This window comes from Cupressus sempervirens, chromosome 10 (assembly GCF_028749045.1).
Source record: "Cupressus sempervirens isolate cs-2001-9-10 chromosome 10, ASM2874904v1, whole genome shotgun sequence".
Classification (NCBI taxonomy): Eukaryota; Viridiplantae; Streptophyta; class Pinopsida; order Cupressales; family Cupressaceae; genus Cupressus; species Cupressus sempervirens.
Genome location: NC_143127.1, coordinates 183697002 through 183713189, shown reverse-complemented (window position 1 = coordinate 183713189; position 16188 = coordinate 183697002). Strand labels below are relative to the sequence as shown.

Below are 16188 nucleotides of genomic sequence, written 5' to 3'. Positions count from 1 at the left end.
CAAAACCCAAAAAGCATTTTTCTTGTTGATGTATAGAAGATGTTGTTGTAGTGTAAATCAGACGCCTTTAATAGTAAAAAAATGGCTCCAAAAATCAAAAAACAACCCCAGCAACCAAAATATGACATGCAAATGATGGATCAGCTTCTTAAGTCCATCAATGGCATGCTGGAACCTGCAAAACTGATTGAAAACTCCAAATATGCAAGTTGGTTGTCAGATTTGAGATTGAAACCCCAGAGAAAAACTGTTTTTGTCAAAACTTTTCTGATTCTCAGGATCATCCAAAGATGCAAGAGAAGAGCATACTTCGTTTTTCAAAAAGCTACAATAAAGTTTATTCCCCCCCCCCCGAATCTCTCAAATAAGGAAACTAAAATCTACTCTTGCACATAGAAAAGCTCTGATACCATGTTAGAATCTGAAAAGATTAATAACCTAAAAAACTAGTGCAAAGAGTAAATATCTAAACTATGAATACAAATGATACAAAATCAAAATAGCATCATAGAGTTAGTCTCCAAGAGAGTAATGCAAATGCTGGAAGCAAAATAGCATTACGAGGATGCAAAAATAAGAGATGCAAATACAAGCCAGGTAGCATGTTTATATAGGCTAGGAAGAGGGAAGAGGTGGCAACACCAACCAATGAGGAGCAACCATCTATTGGACTAAAGATAGCAAAGTATCTTCCCAAGATAGCTAATGGATGCTCACATGTAGGAAGGTGACACCTCACAACCATTCACCTAATAAGACATGCTTTAGTAACCTAAGCGAGATTATTAAAAGTGTAGGAAAAACTTATCAAAATAGGAAAAATAAAAAACTACACTAACAGAATTTCTATTGGCCAATGTGTTCTAAACCTAGTTCTTTTATTGACATAAGTCTTGCTTAAATGGCTTGAGATCAAGTATTTTTCATATGACAATTTTGTAGCTTCTTGCAGTGGTATTGAATTGCAAGGGATTGAGGATTGTAATCAAGTTGATTCATTGGATAATAATTGGAATCTTTATTTCATGGACATAGCTCAAGATGGGATAAACCATGTTAAATCCTTATGTCTTCTTGTTCCATTTCCATGTGTTATATTTGTCTCATTTATTTGTATTTACATGTAACTATTAGATATTTGTCTTTCAAATCCCAAAAGTCTCTCCTTCCTAAATGAATATGCCTTCTTATTTAAAGAAGATGTAGAATTACATTTTTATGAGGAGGTTAATTGCACTAGATATCTTGTTTTTGGCTTTGGATTGCCTTTCTATTTCATCCATTGAGAACCCTTTGCTTGATTCCCATGATTAACCACCAAAGATTTGGACTTTGAAGACCTAAGAATTCTCATTTTCATCGATTTAAATTTCTCTAACATCATCATCAATGCAAACAAATATTCAAATGAAGGTAAAGTATAAGAACATCCCATTATGAACCGATAAATTTGAAAAGTTGAAACAAAGTTGCATAGTTTGAAGGAAATTTGCTCAACATGCTGAAGGCAAATTATTAATCCTTCTTCTATTGATGCCAAAATATTTGTGTCATACTCGAAGCTCATTTTCCTTGTTGATATAGTTTTGAATTGTATCAATGTTCCTAGGATCCAAGTTGAGAAACCCACCCTTAAGTATTTATAATGAGACTCAATGAGTAAACTAATGGATAACATTGAGAGGGCACATCAAAAAAATAAAATGGTAAAGTAGGATAAGGGTCTGGAGACCTTTGGAGCTAGCGAAAGAGCTAAGGGAAACTAGAAAAGGAAGTCTAGGTACTTATCACCAAATCACAAGGACCCAAAGAAGCTGGCAATGGAAATGATGAGCAACTAGAGCTCAAGGTATTTGGAGCTTTAAAGGAAATGTGTTAGTTTTTCTTGTTTCTTACTATATGGTCTATCACTACCCTTTTGTTGGTTTTAGGTTACTTTTCCATTGTTTATCTTAAGGGTGGCATTTTGTTTATTGGCCATGGTTTGCCTTTAAGCTCTAATTAGTGTGTATTGATAATCTTTTATGCTCTTTTTCACTAAAGGGTTTCGAGCATTTTCAAAACTTGGTTCTACAGTTTTATAATAACATAATTCAATCAATGGAATCATGTGAACTAGGACATGATATTATTGCAATTTAAGTCAAAATCACAACATAATAAGTACTATAGATAAGTGCAATTAAAAAATGTAGAATAGATCATCTAATAGTTGAATAAATAGATATGCTCATTATGTTTAATACTTACAACTAAATAAAATATGACAACTAGAGATCATTGAATCGCATGTGAACAAAGGCACAAAATTCAAAATGTGAGAATTTATTTATAAACCATTTCTAAATGAAAGAAAGAGAGGTTTTTTAACAAAATATAACTTACATATATGTTTAAAGACCAATTTAAATGCATAATTATTACCTAAAATATTCTTCTATCAAAGATTGACTCATTATTAAAATCTTAAAAAATTAGTACAAAACAATTGTAAAAATTGCAACTATTAAGACAATATTATAAAATAAATTGAACATTAAATTAACAAACATAATTATTAATTTAACACACTCCCATGCTCAGATCCTTTCCATTTATGGTCCCTCTATTTACAAAGTCTACAAAATTAATGGTAAACTTGAATTTCTAGGCAATTTCAAATTTTCCGTGACCCGTTTTTGTCGGGTCTCGAGTCCTTGTCTACGCTGGGTGTTGCGTCTTGATCATAACGGAGCATTGTCGTCCTGGGTATTCGTTGTTGTGATTCCCCTGTTCCCTGCATTTCCCCTGACTTCATTCATTCCATGGCCTCTGCAACTCTACCGCTCTCCATAGCTTTTATAAGTGTGGTCGTGTGCGTTTCGGCCCATCCCCTTTTTCCGCATAATATCAGCCTCCGTTCAACTCTTACTGCTGCTTCCCAAAATTTCAAATGGGTTTCACTCAGTGGAGACTTCGCCTTTGGATTTCATTCTGTCGCTCCTCCTCTCTACTCAGTAGGCGTCTGGTTTGAAAACATATCTGACTTCACCTTTGCCTGGACAGCCAAGACGGACGACGAAGAGCTTCGAGTCGAAAAGGGGTCTACCCTGCACCTTTCTGCGGCAGGGCTTCAGGTGTTCAATTCTCAAAGAAGACTTAAGTGGGTCGCAGATGCGGCCGTAAATGAAAACGAAAGCAGCGTAATAGCGGCTGCAATGCTCAACAATGGCAACTTTGTGCTGCTCAATCGATCGGCAGCGCCCATCTGGCAGAGCTTCGAAGAGCCTACGGACACCCTGCTGCCTGGCCAGACGCTGCGCTTCAATCACACCATGTTTTGTAAAGTTTCAGATACCAACTTCTCCTCGGGACGGTTTGGGCTCACTGTGAAAGATGACAGAGACGTGGTGATTTATCTAGTGGAGAGGTTGGAGGATAAAGGCGCTTACTGGACGGCAAGTGATGAGGTAGACGATGATGACTATGGTTATGGATATACCGGGTTGAAGCTTGATCGCACTGGACGCTTGTACCTGGTAAATGACAGTGACATAGAAGTTGCGATGCTGAGTGAGGGTGGGGAGGGAGGGGATGAGATTCTTAGGAGAGTCACGCTTGATACCGACGGAGTCCTAAGGCTCTATGTGTGGAAACAGATGGGCAGTGGCTCCGCTTCTTGGTCAAATGTATGGCAAGCTCCGGACGATCCCTGCAAAGTCAAGGGCCTGTGCGGGCTTAACAGCTATTGTCACCTGATCGACTTTAAGAAAGCCAACTGTTTATGCCCTCCGGGATTCGATTTGGTGAGCACACAAGACGCCTGGAAGGGATGCAAGTCGAATTCTTCACAGGACTACAGCTGCAGCGCAAGGAACGAAATGATAGAGCTTGCAGAAACCGATTGGACGGAGGGTAATGATTACTCAAATTTGAGGGATGTTTCTGAGAGTGAATGCATGGACGCCTGCAGTGACGATTGCATGTGTACCATAGTTACTTACGAGAAAAGTATGTGTTACAAGAAGCGTATGCCTCTAATGGACGGGCGACAGGGGTCTGATATTACAAGTAAAGCTTTTGTCAAAGTCACCAACCATTCTATCGCGCCCTACTCTCCCTCTTCCCTTCTTCCTAGCGCTCAATTTCCAAACGCAACCAAAGATGAGGCGAAGGGCAAAGGAAAGGGGAGAATCGTTCTAATGGTTGGAATAGGCGTGGTGGGTTTTTCCTCAATCCTGGCTGCAGCAACGCTCCTGCTAACATGGTCCTTCTGTAGCTCTGTTCATCATGACACCACTACGAGTACGGTGCAAGACAAAGCGGGGCTGAAGAGCCGACACTTAAAGGCTTACAGTTACACAGAGATCCAGGCTGCTACAGGAGGTTTCAAACAGGAAATAGGAAGGGGTTCCTTTGGTAAAGTTTACAGAGGCGAACTGCCCAACGGAAGGGTGATTGCAGTGAAGGCGTTGGATAAGCTGGTGCAGGAAGGCCAGGGGGAAAAGGAGTTCAGAACAGAGGTGAGTATTATCGGTACAAGCCATCACAGAAATCTTGTTCAATTGTATGGTTTCTGCGACGAGGGCGAGCACAAGTTTCTGGTGTATCAACACATGAGTAACGGATCCTTGGACGGAGTCTTGTTTGTTGATAGCGGGTTTCTTAGGTGGGAGTTGCGCGTGGAAATTGCCATCGGGGCAGCAAGAGGCATCCTCTACCTCCATGAGGAATGCGCGACGCAGATCATCCACTGTGATATAAAGCCTCAGAACATTCTCCTGGACGATAAGTACAGCCCAAAGATATCTGACTTTGGCTTGGCCAAATTGATGAAGGCAGAGCACACCCGAACCTTTACTGCCGGGGCTCGGGGCACAAAGGGTTACATGGCACCTGAGTGGCACCGGAATGTCGCCGTCACCGTGAAAGTTGACGTTTACAGCTTTGAAGTGATGCTCCTTGAAATCATCTGTTGCAGGAAAACGGTTTGCTCGGATGAGCAAGGAAATGAAGTCCTTCTGTGCGACTGGGTTTATGACTGCTTGAAAAATGCGAGACTTGTGAAACTGGTGGAGCAGCAGCAGTTAGAAGGCGATGAAATTGAACAGAGGCAGCTGGAAAGAATGGTGCTGACGGCGCTGTGGTGCATTCAGGACAATCCTGCTCTGAGGCCGTCAATTAAAAAGGTCGTGCAGATGTTGGAAGGAACAGTGCAGATCGCCGTACCCCCACCTCCTTGATATTTCCATCGTTTTGCTACTACGTATAACTGCTTTCTTGATCACGTTGTAATGCTATATTACGACCATGTTGTAATCTCATCTAGCCACTCCAGACCCTTTCTCTTGCTTTTATTACTATATCATGTTGTTCCTCTTCGCCACTGGTTCTAAGCTTCAATAGTAATTTGCAGCTACCTAACAATTGCAACTTCTTCAAATATCACTATATGAAAGCAATTATTCGAAATATCAAACGAAATTTTGTTATTAAATTTTATATTTTACCACTTCTTAATAATCTTTTATTTATTATAATGTTATGATTTATATATTAGATTTATCTATATAAAAAAATCAAGAAATCAGGAGTGAAGTGTCTATATTGAAGTTGTTATTGAAATTTGATATGTGTCTTGAGATTGATAATTCTAGCCTTCTAAGATAGATATGTTTAAGATTTCTATACTTGATTTTTATTTCAATAATTTATATTAAAAAATAAATGAGGACTTCGATGGAATCATTACATCTATGTTCTTAAGAACATATCTTAGGAATAAATTCATTATGTCAATTATTTTTTCAAGACTCATTATGTAGACTGCAATCAATATAAAGTAATTTTCTATTCACTTGCTCATGCATACATATTCAATTCTTCTATAATAATAAAAACTATATAATTTAGATATCACTTATACAATAACAATATTGTTTAACTATGTCAAAACACATAAAAACTAAGTAATTCTAAATAATACATCTTCATTATTATACAAAATATATGTCATGTACACTTTATTTTCTCAAACTAAAACTCTTATTAATCTATCCAACATATTTATTTATTTGCCCTAGCCAAGGGCTCTTTGTTTTGCTTTTCACATAACTAAGGGTCTATTATTTATTGTTCAATAACAATAATTGAAGCACAAAATGAATTTGACAATGAATTTAATATGATGCTTTATTTTATGCATCACATACCTATGTAGGTTAAAAGTAATATATTCCTAGCTAATATGTTTGTTCAAATAATAGTCCTCAAATCATTCCCAATAATTTGATTATGCACATTAGCTTTGCCAAATCCTTTTTCACTCTTTTGAACACCTACACAATTTGATGTTTCATAGGAGACAACCTAGTAATTGAGCTCCATAACCTCACCCTTTGAAAAATCCTAAGTGAATATCGATCACTTCTAAAGTTCTAGAACAATTTATTTGGCAAGTCTCTTAGTTAAGATTGAATTCTTATTGTCAACTAATCAAATATTTTTGTCACTAGAGTGTCGAAAGGGGAACCCTATCCCACTCCTAGTTTGTTTGGGCAAATTAAAATGATTTTTTTTTAAAAATTGTTGAGTTCACGTGTTGGTGTATGATTTGGGAAATGATCTCTTTGCGTTGGATGGACTTGAAAAGTTATTCAAATCCGAAAGTAAATTGAACAGTTGATTAGCAATCGGGAACCCACCCATTTTGACCATGAAGAGGATGGGACTTTGAGAAAAACTACCAAAAATCTCTGTACACTGGACTTGACTTGCCACATTATGTAGGTGGACTCTGGAGTGGCCATCCATTTCAAATCAGTCGCCCTTCTTTTCACGGCACCAGATTTTTCAACACTAATTAAATGGGAGCCCGTGACATCCATTGACGACTATTACACGACTCTGACTATTAACCTAGAAATGTCTACCCCTCATCCACGACTCAATTTATAAATGTGGCCTCCACCAAGGAATATATAGCACTAAATCCATTTCTGCCCGTCGTTTCCATGAGTTGTTGGCTCAGCCCACTAAATCCTTATAGAATTATTACCATTAATTATTACTATGAATTATTACCATGAATTATTACTATCAACATGTTTTATATTATTAGATTATAATGACATTTCATGTATCACCATGAATTATTACTTTTTATAATTCATGGTATTATTATCATCTAGCAGGTCTGTTGCAACCCCTAATGATTCTAAATCAGAAATGGGAAAGTAACTTCATGGATTTTATTATAGGATTGCCAAAGGTATGGGAAATGGACTGCATCTTTGTGGTGGTTAATATGCTAACCAAATATGCACACTTCATTGCAATATTCACACATAATAAGGCCCCTCAATTGGCAGAAATAATATTCAAAGACATCCTTAATCTGCATGGATTATTAAAGAACATTATCTACAACAAGGATAGCAAATTCCTTCATATATTCTGGCAAGAATTGTTTCAGTTGGCTGGAATTAATTTGACTCTTGCACTAGCTATCATCCTCAAACAGATGGGCAGACAGAGTTTGTTAACAAATGGATAGAAGGATACCTAAAAAATTATGTAATTGGACAACAAAATGCATGGATCAGATGGTTGCGCTTAGGAGAATATTGTTATAACAGTACTCATCATATATCTATTAAAATGAGTCCATTTAAAGCTTTTTAAGGATACTATAAAAAATGTAAAAATAGTCCATTTAAGGCTCAACAATAGTGGTATAAAAAATGTAAAAATAGAAAATAAAAGAATTAAGATTTTTCTACAATACAACAATTACAATAACTTTTAGCAAAGTTTGTGTGAAGTATTATTAGGAGTTGAACGATATTAATATTTTTGGTAAAATATATTCATCAGTTTGAAGAATATATTAATCACATTATTGCTATTTTACATATGTTTTCCATCTTTAATGGATCAATTTTAGGGGTTAAAGGAGAAGCTTGAGTACAATTTTTTGTTAACGACTCATACCTAGTTGGTCGCACTAAGTCTAAGTTTACTACCTAGGAGTTTGTGTAAATCATACTAGGTTGAAAAGTATCATACATTCAAGAATTAGATTTAGAAGTGTTGTACATGCCCATAAACATAATTAGTTATGTCAAACTAGTTTGAAATTGTAGTCTAGGGTGTCATATAGTATAATACCTTGCCAATAAACCCCCAACACAAGGACATAATACTCACCAAAAAAAAAATTATTTCTTTATATATATATATATATATATATATATATATATATATAAACCAAAGCACAAGAATATAATCTCATTCTAAATCATCTAAATTGAAACTACAATATATTATTGTTTCAATGTCTTAAAACTTCTTTACTTTTGATTATGATTTGTGAATTAGTTGTGTTCTTTAGTGGACTCATCATTATCTAGTTAGTTAGGTTAGTGGAAATGTAATGAGAATTGTGAAATGTGAGTAGAGACTTTGATTGATATGCTAGTAAAATTGTGATAAGATTTTGAAAAATCAAGACAAAAAAAAATCCTTGTTTATGGTGCATGTCCATTTTTTTCAAATTTCTTTTAAATTTGATAAGTTTATTCATTATTTTTTCACAAATTAAATTTAGTCTTAAATGGACTTATCTTTATCTAACTAAAGGATAGTGAGACCATAATGTACTAAGACATTAAGAAAGAGTCTCATTGTGACAAACCAATAAGATATGATCAATTTTACTTTTTATATATAATGGCTCAAAGATGAGCTAATTATTAATATTATTTGTGTAGATTTATTGTTATTTTTTATTAAGATGTTGTAGACCCGAACCCATGAGATCTCTCATATAAGAGACTCACAACTTACGATTGGATTGGAGGTTGTTGCCTATAAGTATGATCAAATTTATACAATATGAAAAGATTAAATTTTGCATTGTAATTATATAGACATATTTAATTATTTTCTTGGATTTGATAGAGTTTATCTTTTATTATATTCTTTTTTAACCTTACAAAATAAATCCAGCATTTAGTACACTTATCATGACACAACTAAAACACAAATAATAATGCACTTTATTAAATTTATTAGCACAAAATTTTATTTTATTACATTAATAGATATTATAAATATAAATTTTTTATCATTTGTAATTTTATAGTGTACATTTATCTCTTTTTCAAATTCTTTTATGTATTCTGATCAAAGGGGAGTCTCCACTCGACATGCACTATCATCTTTCTGCTAGATCTTTGAAGTTGGGGTAGGACAACCACACTAGCTTGAATCTAAAAGGGGAGAATGATTATTTTCCCTTCTTTCCAACATAACAACAACACATGATTCTTAGAAGTCATCTTAGGGTAAGCTTCCAACAAGAAATTAGATAATCTATTCTTGCTAGAGGACAAGAGATATCTATCAAGATAGACTTGAGTAAAAAATATCTTGTCTGCGACCAAACTGAGTGAACAAGAGATATCTATCAAGATAGACTTGAGTTAAAAATATCTTGTCTACAACCAGACCAAGTGAACTCTGCACCGTGAAGGTCAAGGTCCAAGAGACCAACTCAAGTTAAGAAACCCCAAAATCTATCACCCTATCACTAAAATCATCATTTCTCCTTGACTTTTGAAAGGGGTGGAGTGGGGAGTTAATACCACCACCAAGAATTCATTTATCATTATTAGTACTACCAACAAAATTATACAATGAATCCCAAAGAAGTCACCTCAAACCTCTAATATTGGGGGCATAGACATTAATAAATTTCCATGAAAAAACAAAGATCAAATTATTACAAGAGATCATAATGTTATTAGGGGAGAAATGCATAAGGGAAGAAATAATCTTACTCTGTCAAGCACAAAAAAATAGATCATTAGACGCCCCTACTCAATCAAACACTTCTACTTAGCACCAATCCAGACACCACTCACATTTTTTTCAAAGCCTTGTCTTCTCTATTTAGTTTCCTAAATTATTAGAAGGTAAACTAAATTATCAAGAATATCGCATTTAATTGTTGGAACTAAAACTGTAACAATTGTTATATTTTCATTGATGTCAAACCTTACTGGTAAGACATTTGTTAACAATGTAGTGTGCCATATCATTTGATTGATGAAGAGGATTTGAAAAGAGAGATAACAAGATGAACTAAAGTGGTTAAGTAAAAAGGAGTAAGTATGATGGAACTATAGAGGGCACTTGATCAGTTATTATTTGACAAGATACTATGTTGTTTGATCATGTATTAAGTGAAGAATAATGGTGAGTTCAAGTGTAGAAGAGATGATTGATGCAATTCAAGAAGTTAAGAACAATACTAGTTTGACCAAGCAACAAATTACTAGGTCAATAAAGAAGTTAATTATTAGTTGAGAAAAGCAATATTGGCCAAGTGATGGTAATGATTGAGCAAGATGAAGGTAAATTGAAGTAGTGACCGAGCACACTGATGGCCAAGGAAGCTAGTGCAAGCTAAGTGAGATAGACCAGTAGTGATTGAGCTACCTAGTGATGACTAAGATGAAGAACATAGTAATGATCGAGCTGAAGAACATAGTGATGACTGAGTGGAAACACAGTAACAATTTTAGAAAGAATCAAAATTTGAGGCCAACGTAGATGAACTTATAGAATAGTCAAAGCATATTAAAGATGAGGATTGATGAGCTAGTACATTTGATGTATGTATTAATTTGTTTAAGTGCTCTAAGGTAAAGATTCAATGAGAAGTTTCCAGTAGTTTTAAGGAAAGAAGAAGAAAGAAAAAGTGTTGAACAAATTCAATGAATCATATCAAACCCTTAGATCTACAATTATGTTTAGCCAGAAAATGATTAACCTATTTATTTAAGGAGTCATATGAGATGTTTACAAGTTGGATGAAAATTTGTGAAGAAAAAGTGGAAGAAGAAGAGTTGCCAAGGAAAAGAGAGAATTTGGTGAAAATGAGATTACTTGAAGTGTTGCCAAGAAGATCAGAGATGGAGAATGTGATGAAGACTAGTCAATGAACTAGAAATGAGTGGAATGGAGATATAAACATGCAAAGTGATTTTTAATTTATCAAATTAGTCTAGTTGTTACGTTCTAACCATTATGGCAGTAAAATCCTTTGACGAAGGTTCATAATCATGTTGTAAACTCTTTAATCAAGGTGACACTCTGATGTGATATTTTTGAAAATCTCTAATAAGGCCACTCCTAATAGGGTGATTAAATCATTTAACAGGGTCACACCTAATAATGTGTATTATAACCTTTCATATGATTGGCTCTCAACCGAGCTCACTTTAGGAGAGTGAAAAAGTGGTAGCATGTTACTTGGTGGTATTTTCCAAATTGAGTTTCCATGTTAAATCCTGGTGTCATACCTATGTCAATGTTGTTTTCATGTGTTGTGCTATTTACTATTACATGTTTCTGTAGTTCGACTAACACTAAAATAGAGAGCTAAGTGTTGATATGAATAAGTTAAATTAGTGATATTTTCTATATTGACCTAATGGATCTATGAGTTTTATTAAGTTCTTTGAAGTTGTTAAAAGATGTATTGGTACTTCTAGACCTGAGGATAACTAATTCACCCCCCACTGAGTTATTCAAGCCACTCATATTCCAAGATATTATCTTTATTTATAAATAATAATAGGGACAAAATTCAAAGATCTTGACTCCATCTTTGTATCTGTAGGGGAATCCCACTATGGGGCCCTTACTTTTTATTTTTTCTTTCATTAGTGAAACCATCTAGACTACTTTGGTTTTTGGTAGCAACCCCTTTGTCTATTTATTTCTATCTATTATCTTTAAACGAAGGCCTTCCTTGTTTGTTGCTAGTGCCATCATCCAATTTATATTTTCATCCTTTTCCTTCCACTATGTTCAATTCAACCTCCATGAGAGTCTTTTTTATTCCAAGGCCCACAATAGGGAAAACCCCAAGAATTGACTATTGAGCTCTAAGTTTTTCAAACCTCACTTGGAACATGCATCATCAACGCTTGTATGTAAGCATGGAAACAAGGGATGGGGCATTTTTTTAATGAAACTTTATGCTAGGAAACCTTGACTGGTATAGAGAGCATATGCAATTAATATGTGATGTTTACAAATTCTCTTGTTTCATAAAATATTATATAGTTAGTTCAAAATTAATTTTATGTTATGTCTATCGATCTTACTTCAATAGGATATTATATTACTAAAAAAAAAAGGGCCACAAACTTTATATATATATATATATATATATATATATATATATATATATATATATATATATATATATATATATATATATACACACACACACACTTTGCAACAAAGTAATCTAATGATCATTTTTATTTTAGGTAAGTTGGAATTTGTTCCCTCACTTACACTTAACTAATTTAATATTTTAAAAAATTGACTTACATTTAAATCAATTAATAAAATTAATCAAACAAATTATTTCATAAGCTTAAGTAGAAATTGATTAAATTTATATAATGGTTAGAAAAATATCTTAGCCATTTCAAACATGATGAAACTATTAACTATAAAAAAAATCGCTACAATAAAATATATTATAATAAATTTTAACTATAATACTTTTCATAAATAAATTCTAAAAGAAAAACTAGGCTTTTATAAACAAAATGTCAATAAATAAAGTTTAATCAAAAACATTATAAGTGTGCTTAAGGAAACAGCAAAAAATTAGGGGAAAGTTCGTAATTGAAAATTAATGAGTGCGCGTTAAAACAATACAAAGGAACTAACCCGTTGATTGATTGAGAATCTAGCCCACCCAATTTTCCTTTTGCTCTGCAGAGACTGTAAAAGTAAGTTGACGTATTGATTATTGACTCAGTCCACAACTCAATTGACAATTTGATAAGACTTCCAATTTGTATGTTAGAAATGGTGACTCCAATTTCCATTTCCAGGATAAATTCTACGAATCTTCTACGAATCTTCTGTAGGATAAATTCCACGCACTTAATACTGCAGTTATTGACCCGTGACTTCGCATATCGTGAATGACTTGACTTGTCATAATTAAGTCAAGTCATTCACGAGGCCATCCATTCATTCATGGATGGGTGATACGTCGCCATCCATTTCAAATTAATGTCGACTCTTCGTTTTCCTAGAAACGTCGACTCCTCAGCTACGGCCCGATTTATAATGTAGCCTCTGCCATGGAAACACCCCATCATTATATCTACCAATTTCAGTTTTTGCTTTTCATTCCTGGCTACACTTTTGCACTCCCGCCCTAGTAAATCCTACATTCCGATGGCTTTTAATCCACTGCTCCTCCTCATTTCCATTTGTCTGTTGATGTGCCTAGTCGCTTTGGCTCAGGCACTCCAGAAAAATAACATTCCTATTGGCTCAACTCTTACCGCCGATTCCACAAATTCTAAATGGATTTCGTCCAATGGAGATTTTGCATTTGGATTTTATCTCATCTCTCCTGCTGCCTTCATAGTAGGCGTCTGGTTTGATAACATCTCTGAGAAAACTCTGGTGTGGACGACCAAAACGGGCGACAGAGGGATCGCAGTTGAAGAGGGGTCTACTCTTCTGCTTTCTACAGCGGGGCTTCAGATCTTTGATTCCAAAAGGACGCCGCTGTGGCCCGCAAGTCCCCCTGCTGCTGTAAATGTATCTAAGGCGGCGTTGCTCGATACTGGCAATTTCGTGGTGTTTGATCACACAGGTGCCCACGTCTGGCAAAGCTTTGATTTTCCTACAGATACGCTCTTGCCGGGTCAGATCCTCAAGTGGAAGTCTACCATGTATTCCAAGGTTTCTGCTACAAACTATTCATCGGGTCGGTTCGAGTTGGTCCTACAAGAGGACGGTAATTTGGTTCTCTATCCAGTTGAGCGCGTGGGCGAGCAGCAAGGAGCTTACTGGTCTTCCGACACCTATCAATATTCCGACAATCCCGTCCGCTTGATATTTGATGAGACTGGAGACTTGTATTTGGATAACGGCACCAGAATCCAAAACTTTACTGATGTCGAGAAAGAAAGCGGGCGTTTTCTGCGCAGAGTGACGCTGGAAAGTGATGGGATTCTGGGGATGTATGTTTGGAACGCAGAGGGAGATACTTCCTGGTCATCTGAATGGCAACCTGTGGATAACCCGTGCTCCGTGGTGAAGGGTCAGTGCGGGCGCAATGGCGTGTGTCAAGCGAGTAGCATGAACCAGCCCATCTGCATCTGTCCTCCCGGCTTCCATTTCACTGACAAAGACGACCATTTCAGGGGATGCTCGCCCGAATCAGCCCCGGGTCAGAGCTGCTCTGAGACCTTCACCGCTGTCATGTATAAGCTTGACCACACTGATTGGAAGACAGACTCCACCTACGCAACGGACTTGAGCAACGACTACATGGTGCTGGATAATGTCACCGAGATGGAATGCAAGAAAGCGTGTATGGACGACTGTATGTGCACGGTAGTCACCTTTGAAGATCAAATGTGTCACAAGAAACGCTTGCCTCTAATTGATGGCTATCAAGCTGCAGGAGTAGCTGTCAAAACATTCGTGAAAGTAAGGGAGGAACCTCACTTATACCCTCCCATCTCTAGTGAAGCGCCCCTTCCTCACGTGCCAAAGGAGGAGAGCAAGCGGCCGGTGCAGGAGCGGCGTCTGATGATGATAGGAATAAGCCTCATGGGCTGCTCCTCAGCGCTAGTGGCAGCATCCGTGCTCATTATTTGGTTTTTCTGGTGCGGTCATCTAAAACTCGAGGATGCGGATGAGGAGGGTTTTGTTGCGTTTTCTTATAGGGATATAGAATTGGCCACGGGAGGATTCAGGGAAGAGATAGGAAGCGGCGCCTTTGGACGAGTCTATAAAGGCACCATGCCTGACGGCAGTGAGATTGCCGTGAAGACTCTGGATAAACTGCTCTCCGATGGTCTGGCGGAGAAGCAGTTTAGGACGGAGATGAGCGTGATAGGCATGAGCCATCACAAGAATCTTGTTCAGATTTATGGCTTCTGTGATCAAGACTCTCACAAGCTTCTCGTCTACGAATACATCTCAAATGGGTCTCTCGACAAGACTTTATTTGTAGAAAGCAACTTTCTGAGTTGGAGGACGCGCGTTGAAATCGCCAAGGGGACGGCACGGGGCATCCTGTATCTGCACGAAGAATGCGCAGCACAGATTGTGCACTGCGATATAAAGCCTCAGAACATCTTGCTGGACGACAACTTGAATCCAAAGATTGCAGATTTTGGGTTGGCAAAATTGATGAAGGCGGAGCAGACCCGAACGTTCACTGGAGGTCGGGGAACAAAGGGGTACATAGCGCCAGAGTGGCACAAAAACATGGCAATCACTGTCAAAGTCGATGTCTACAGTTTTGGTGTGATGTTATTGGAAATCATTTGCTGCAGGAAAACCATCAAGTTAGATGCCCCCGAAAAAGAAATGTTCCTATCCGAGTGGGTTTACGATTGTCTAAAGCACAACTCGCTTGAGAAATTAATGGAGAAGCAGCGATCAGAGGGCATCATAATTGATTCCAGTCAGCTGGAAAGAATGGTTTTGGTGGGCCTTTGGTGCATTCAAGAGAACCCATCCCTAAGACCATCAGTGAAGAAGGTTGTTCAGATGTTGGAAGGAACGGTGGAGATTCCCCTGCCGCCTTCTCCAGAATCTTTCATCAGTTTATTGTGATTACTGATTAAACCGTTTGCCCTGCAATATTTGAGCCCTCCCTCTTTCTTCTCAAAAAGTAATATCACCAGTGTCCATTCATCAACTGTAGTAAGTAGTAGTAAGTAGAGCATGGGATAAATAGCTTTTCTTAACTGCCATGTCTTGTGCATTTGCTATTCGTCCTCCTGAAGGAAAATGTTTGCATAAAGCGTGCTATTTTGCTAGTTCTTCTTAGCATCTATAATTTAATATTTAATTTTGTGACAGTTTTGAATGTACTTTCTGCTTACAATGGGGTTTTTAGTTTATTTTCATCACAATTTTTAAATAAAGATATAAAGTATTAAGTTATAGAGATATTTATTTAAATTTAGAATTAGATGGAATTAGTATTTTCACGTTCAAGTATTAAGTTATATATTTTGATTTATTAATACTTTATAAAAAATTGTACAAATTTGATTAAAACTAGTTAGTATTTAAAGATTACAATATATAAAATTTATAAAGATATAAAATAAATGAAAAATAAAATGTACTTTG

At 36.3% G+C, this 16188-nt stretch overlaps 2 protein-coding genes across 2 annotated transcripts; both read left to right on the top strand.

Annotated features, from left to right (window-relative positions):
* Positions 1-2590: 2590 nt before the first annotated feature.
* LOC149533244 (G-type lectin S-receptor-like serine/threonine-protein kinase LECRK2) lies at positions 2591-5476 on the top strand. Its single transcript, XM_089806514.1, has one exon. It carries the CDS (start codon positions 2805-2807, stop codon positions 5220-5222), a length of 2418 nt encoding a protein of 805 aa, XP_089662640.1. The 5' UTR covers positions 2591-2804; the 3' UTR covers positions 5223-5476.
* A 7669-nt stretch (positions 5477-13145) lies between these two features.
* LOC149533243 (G-type lectin S-receptor-like serine/threonine-protein kinase LECRK3) lies at positions 13146-15911 on the top strand. The gene has a single exon (XM_089805745.1). The coding sequence runs from the start codon at positions 13258-13260 to the stop codon at positions 15661-15663; it is 2406 nt and encodes an 801-aa protein (XP_089661871.1). The 5' UTR covers positions 13146-13257; the 3' UTR covers positions 15664-15911.
* The last annotated feature ends 277 nt before the right edge of the window (positions 15912-16188 follow it).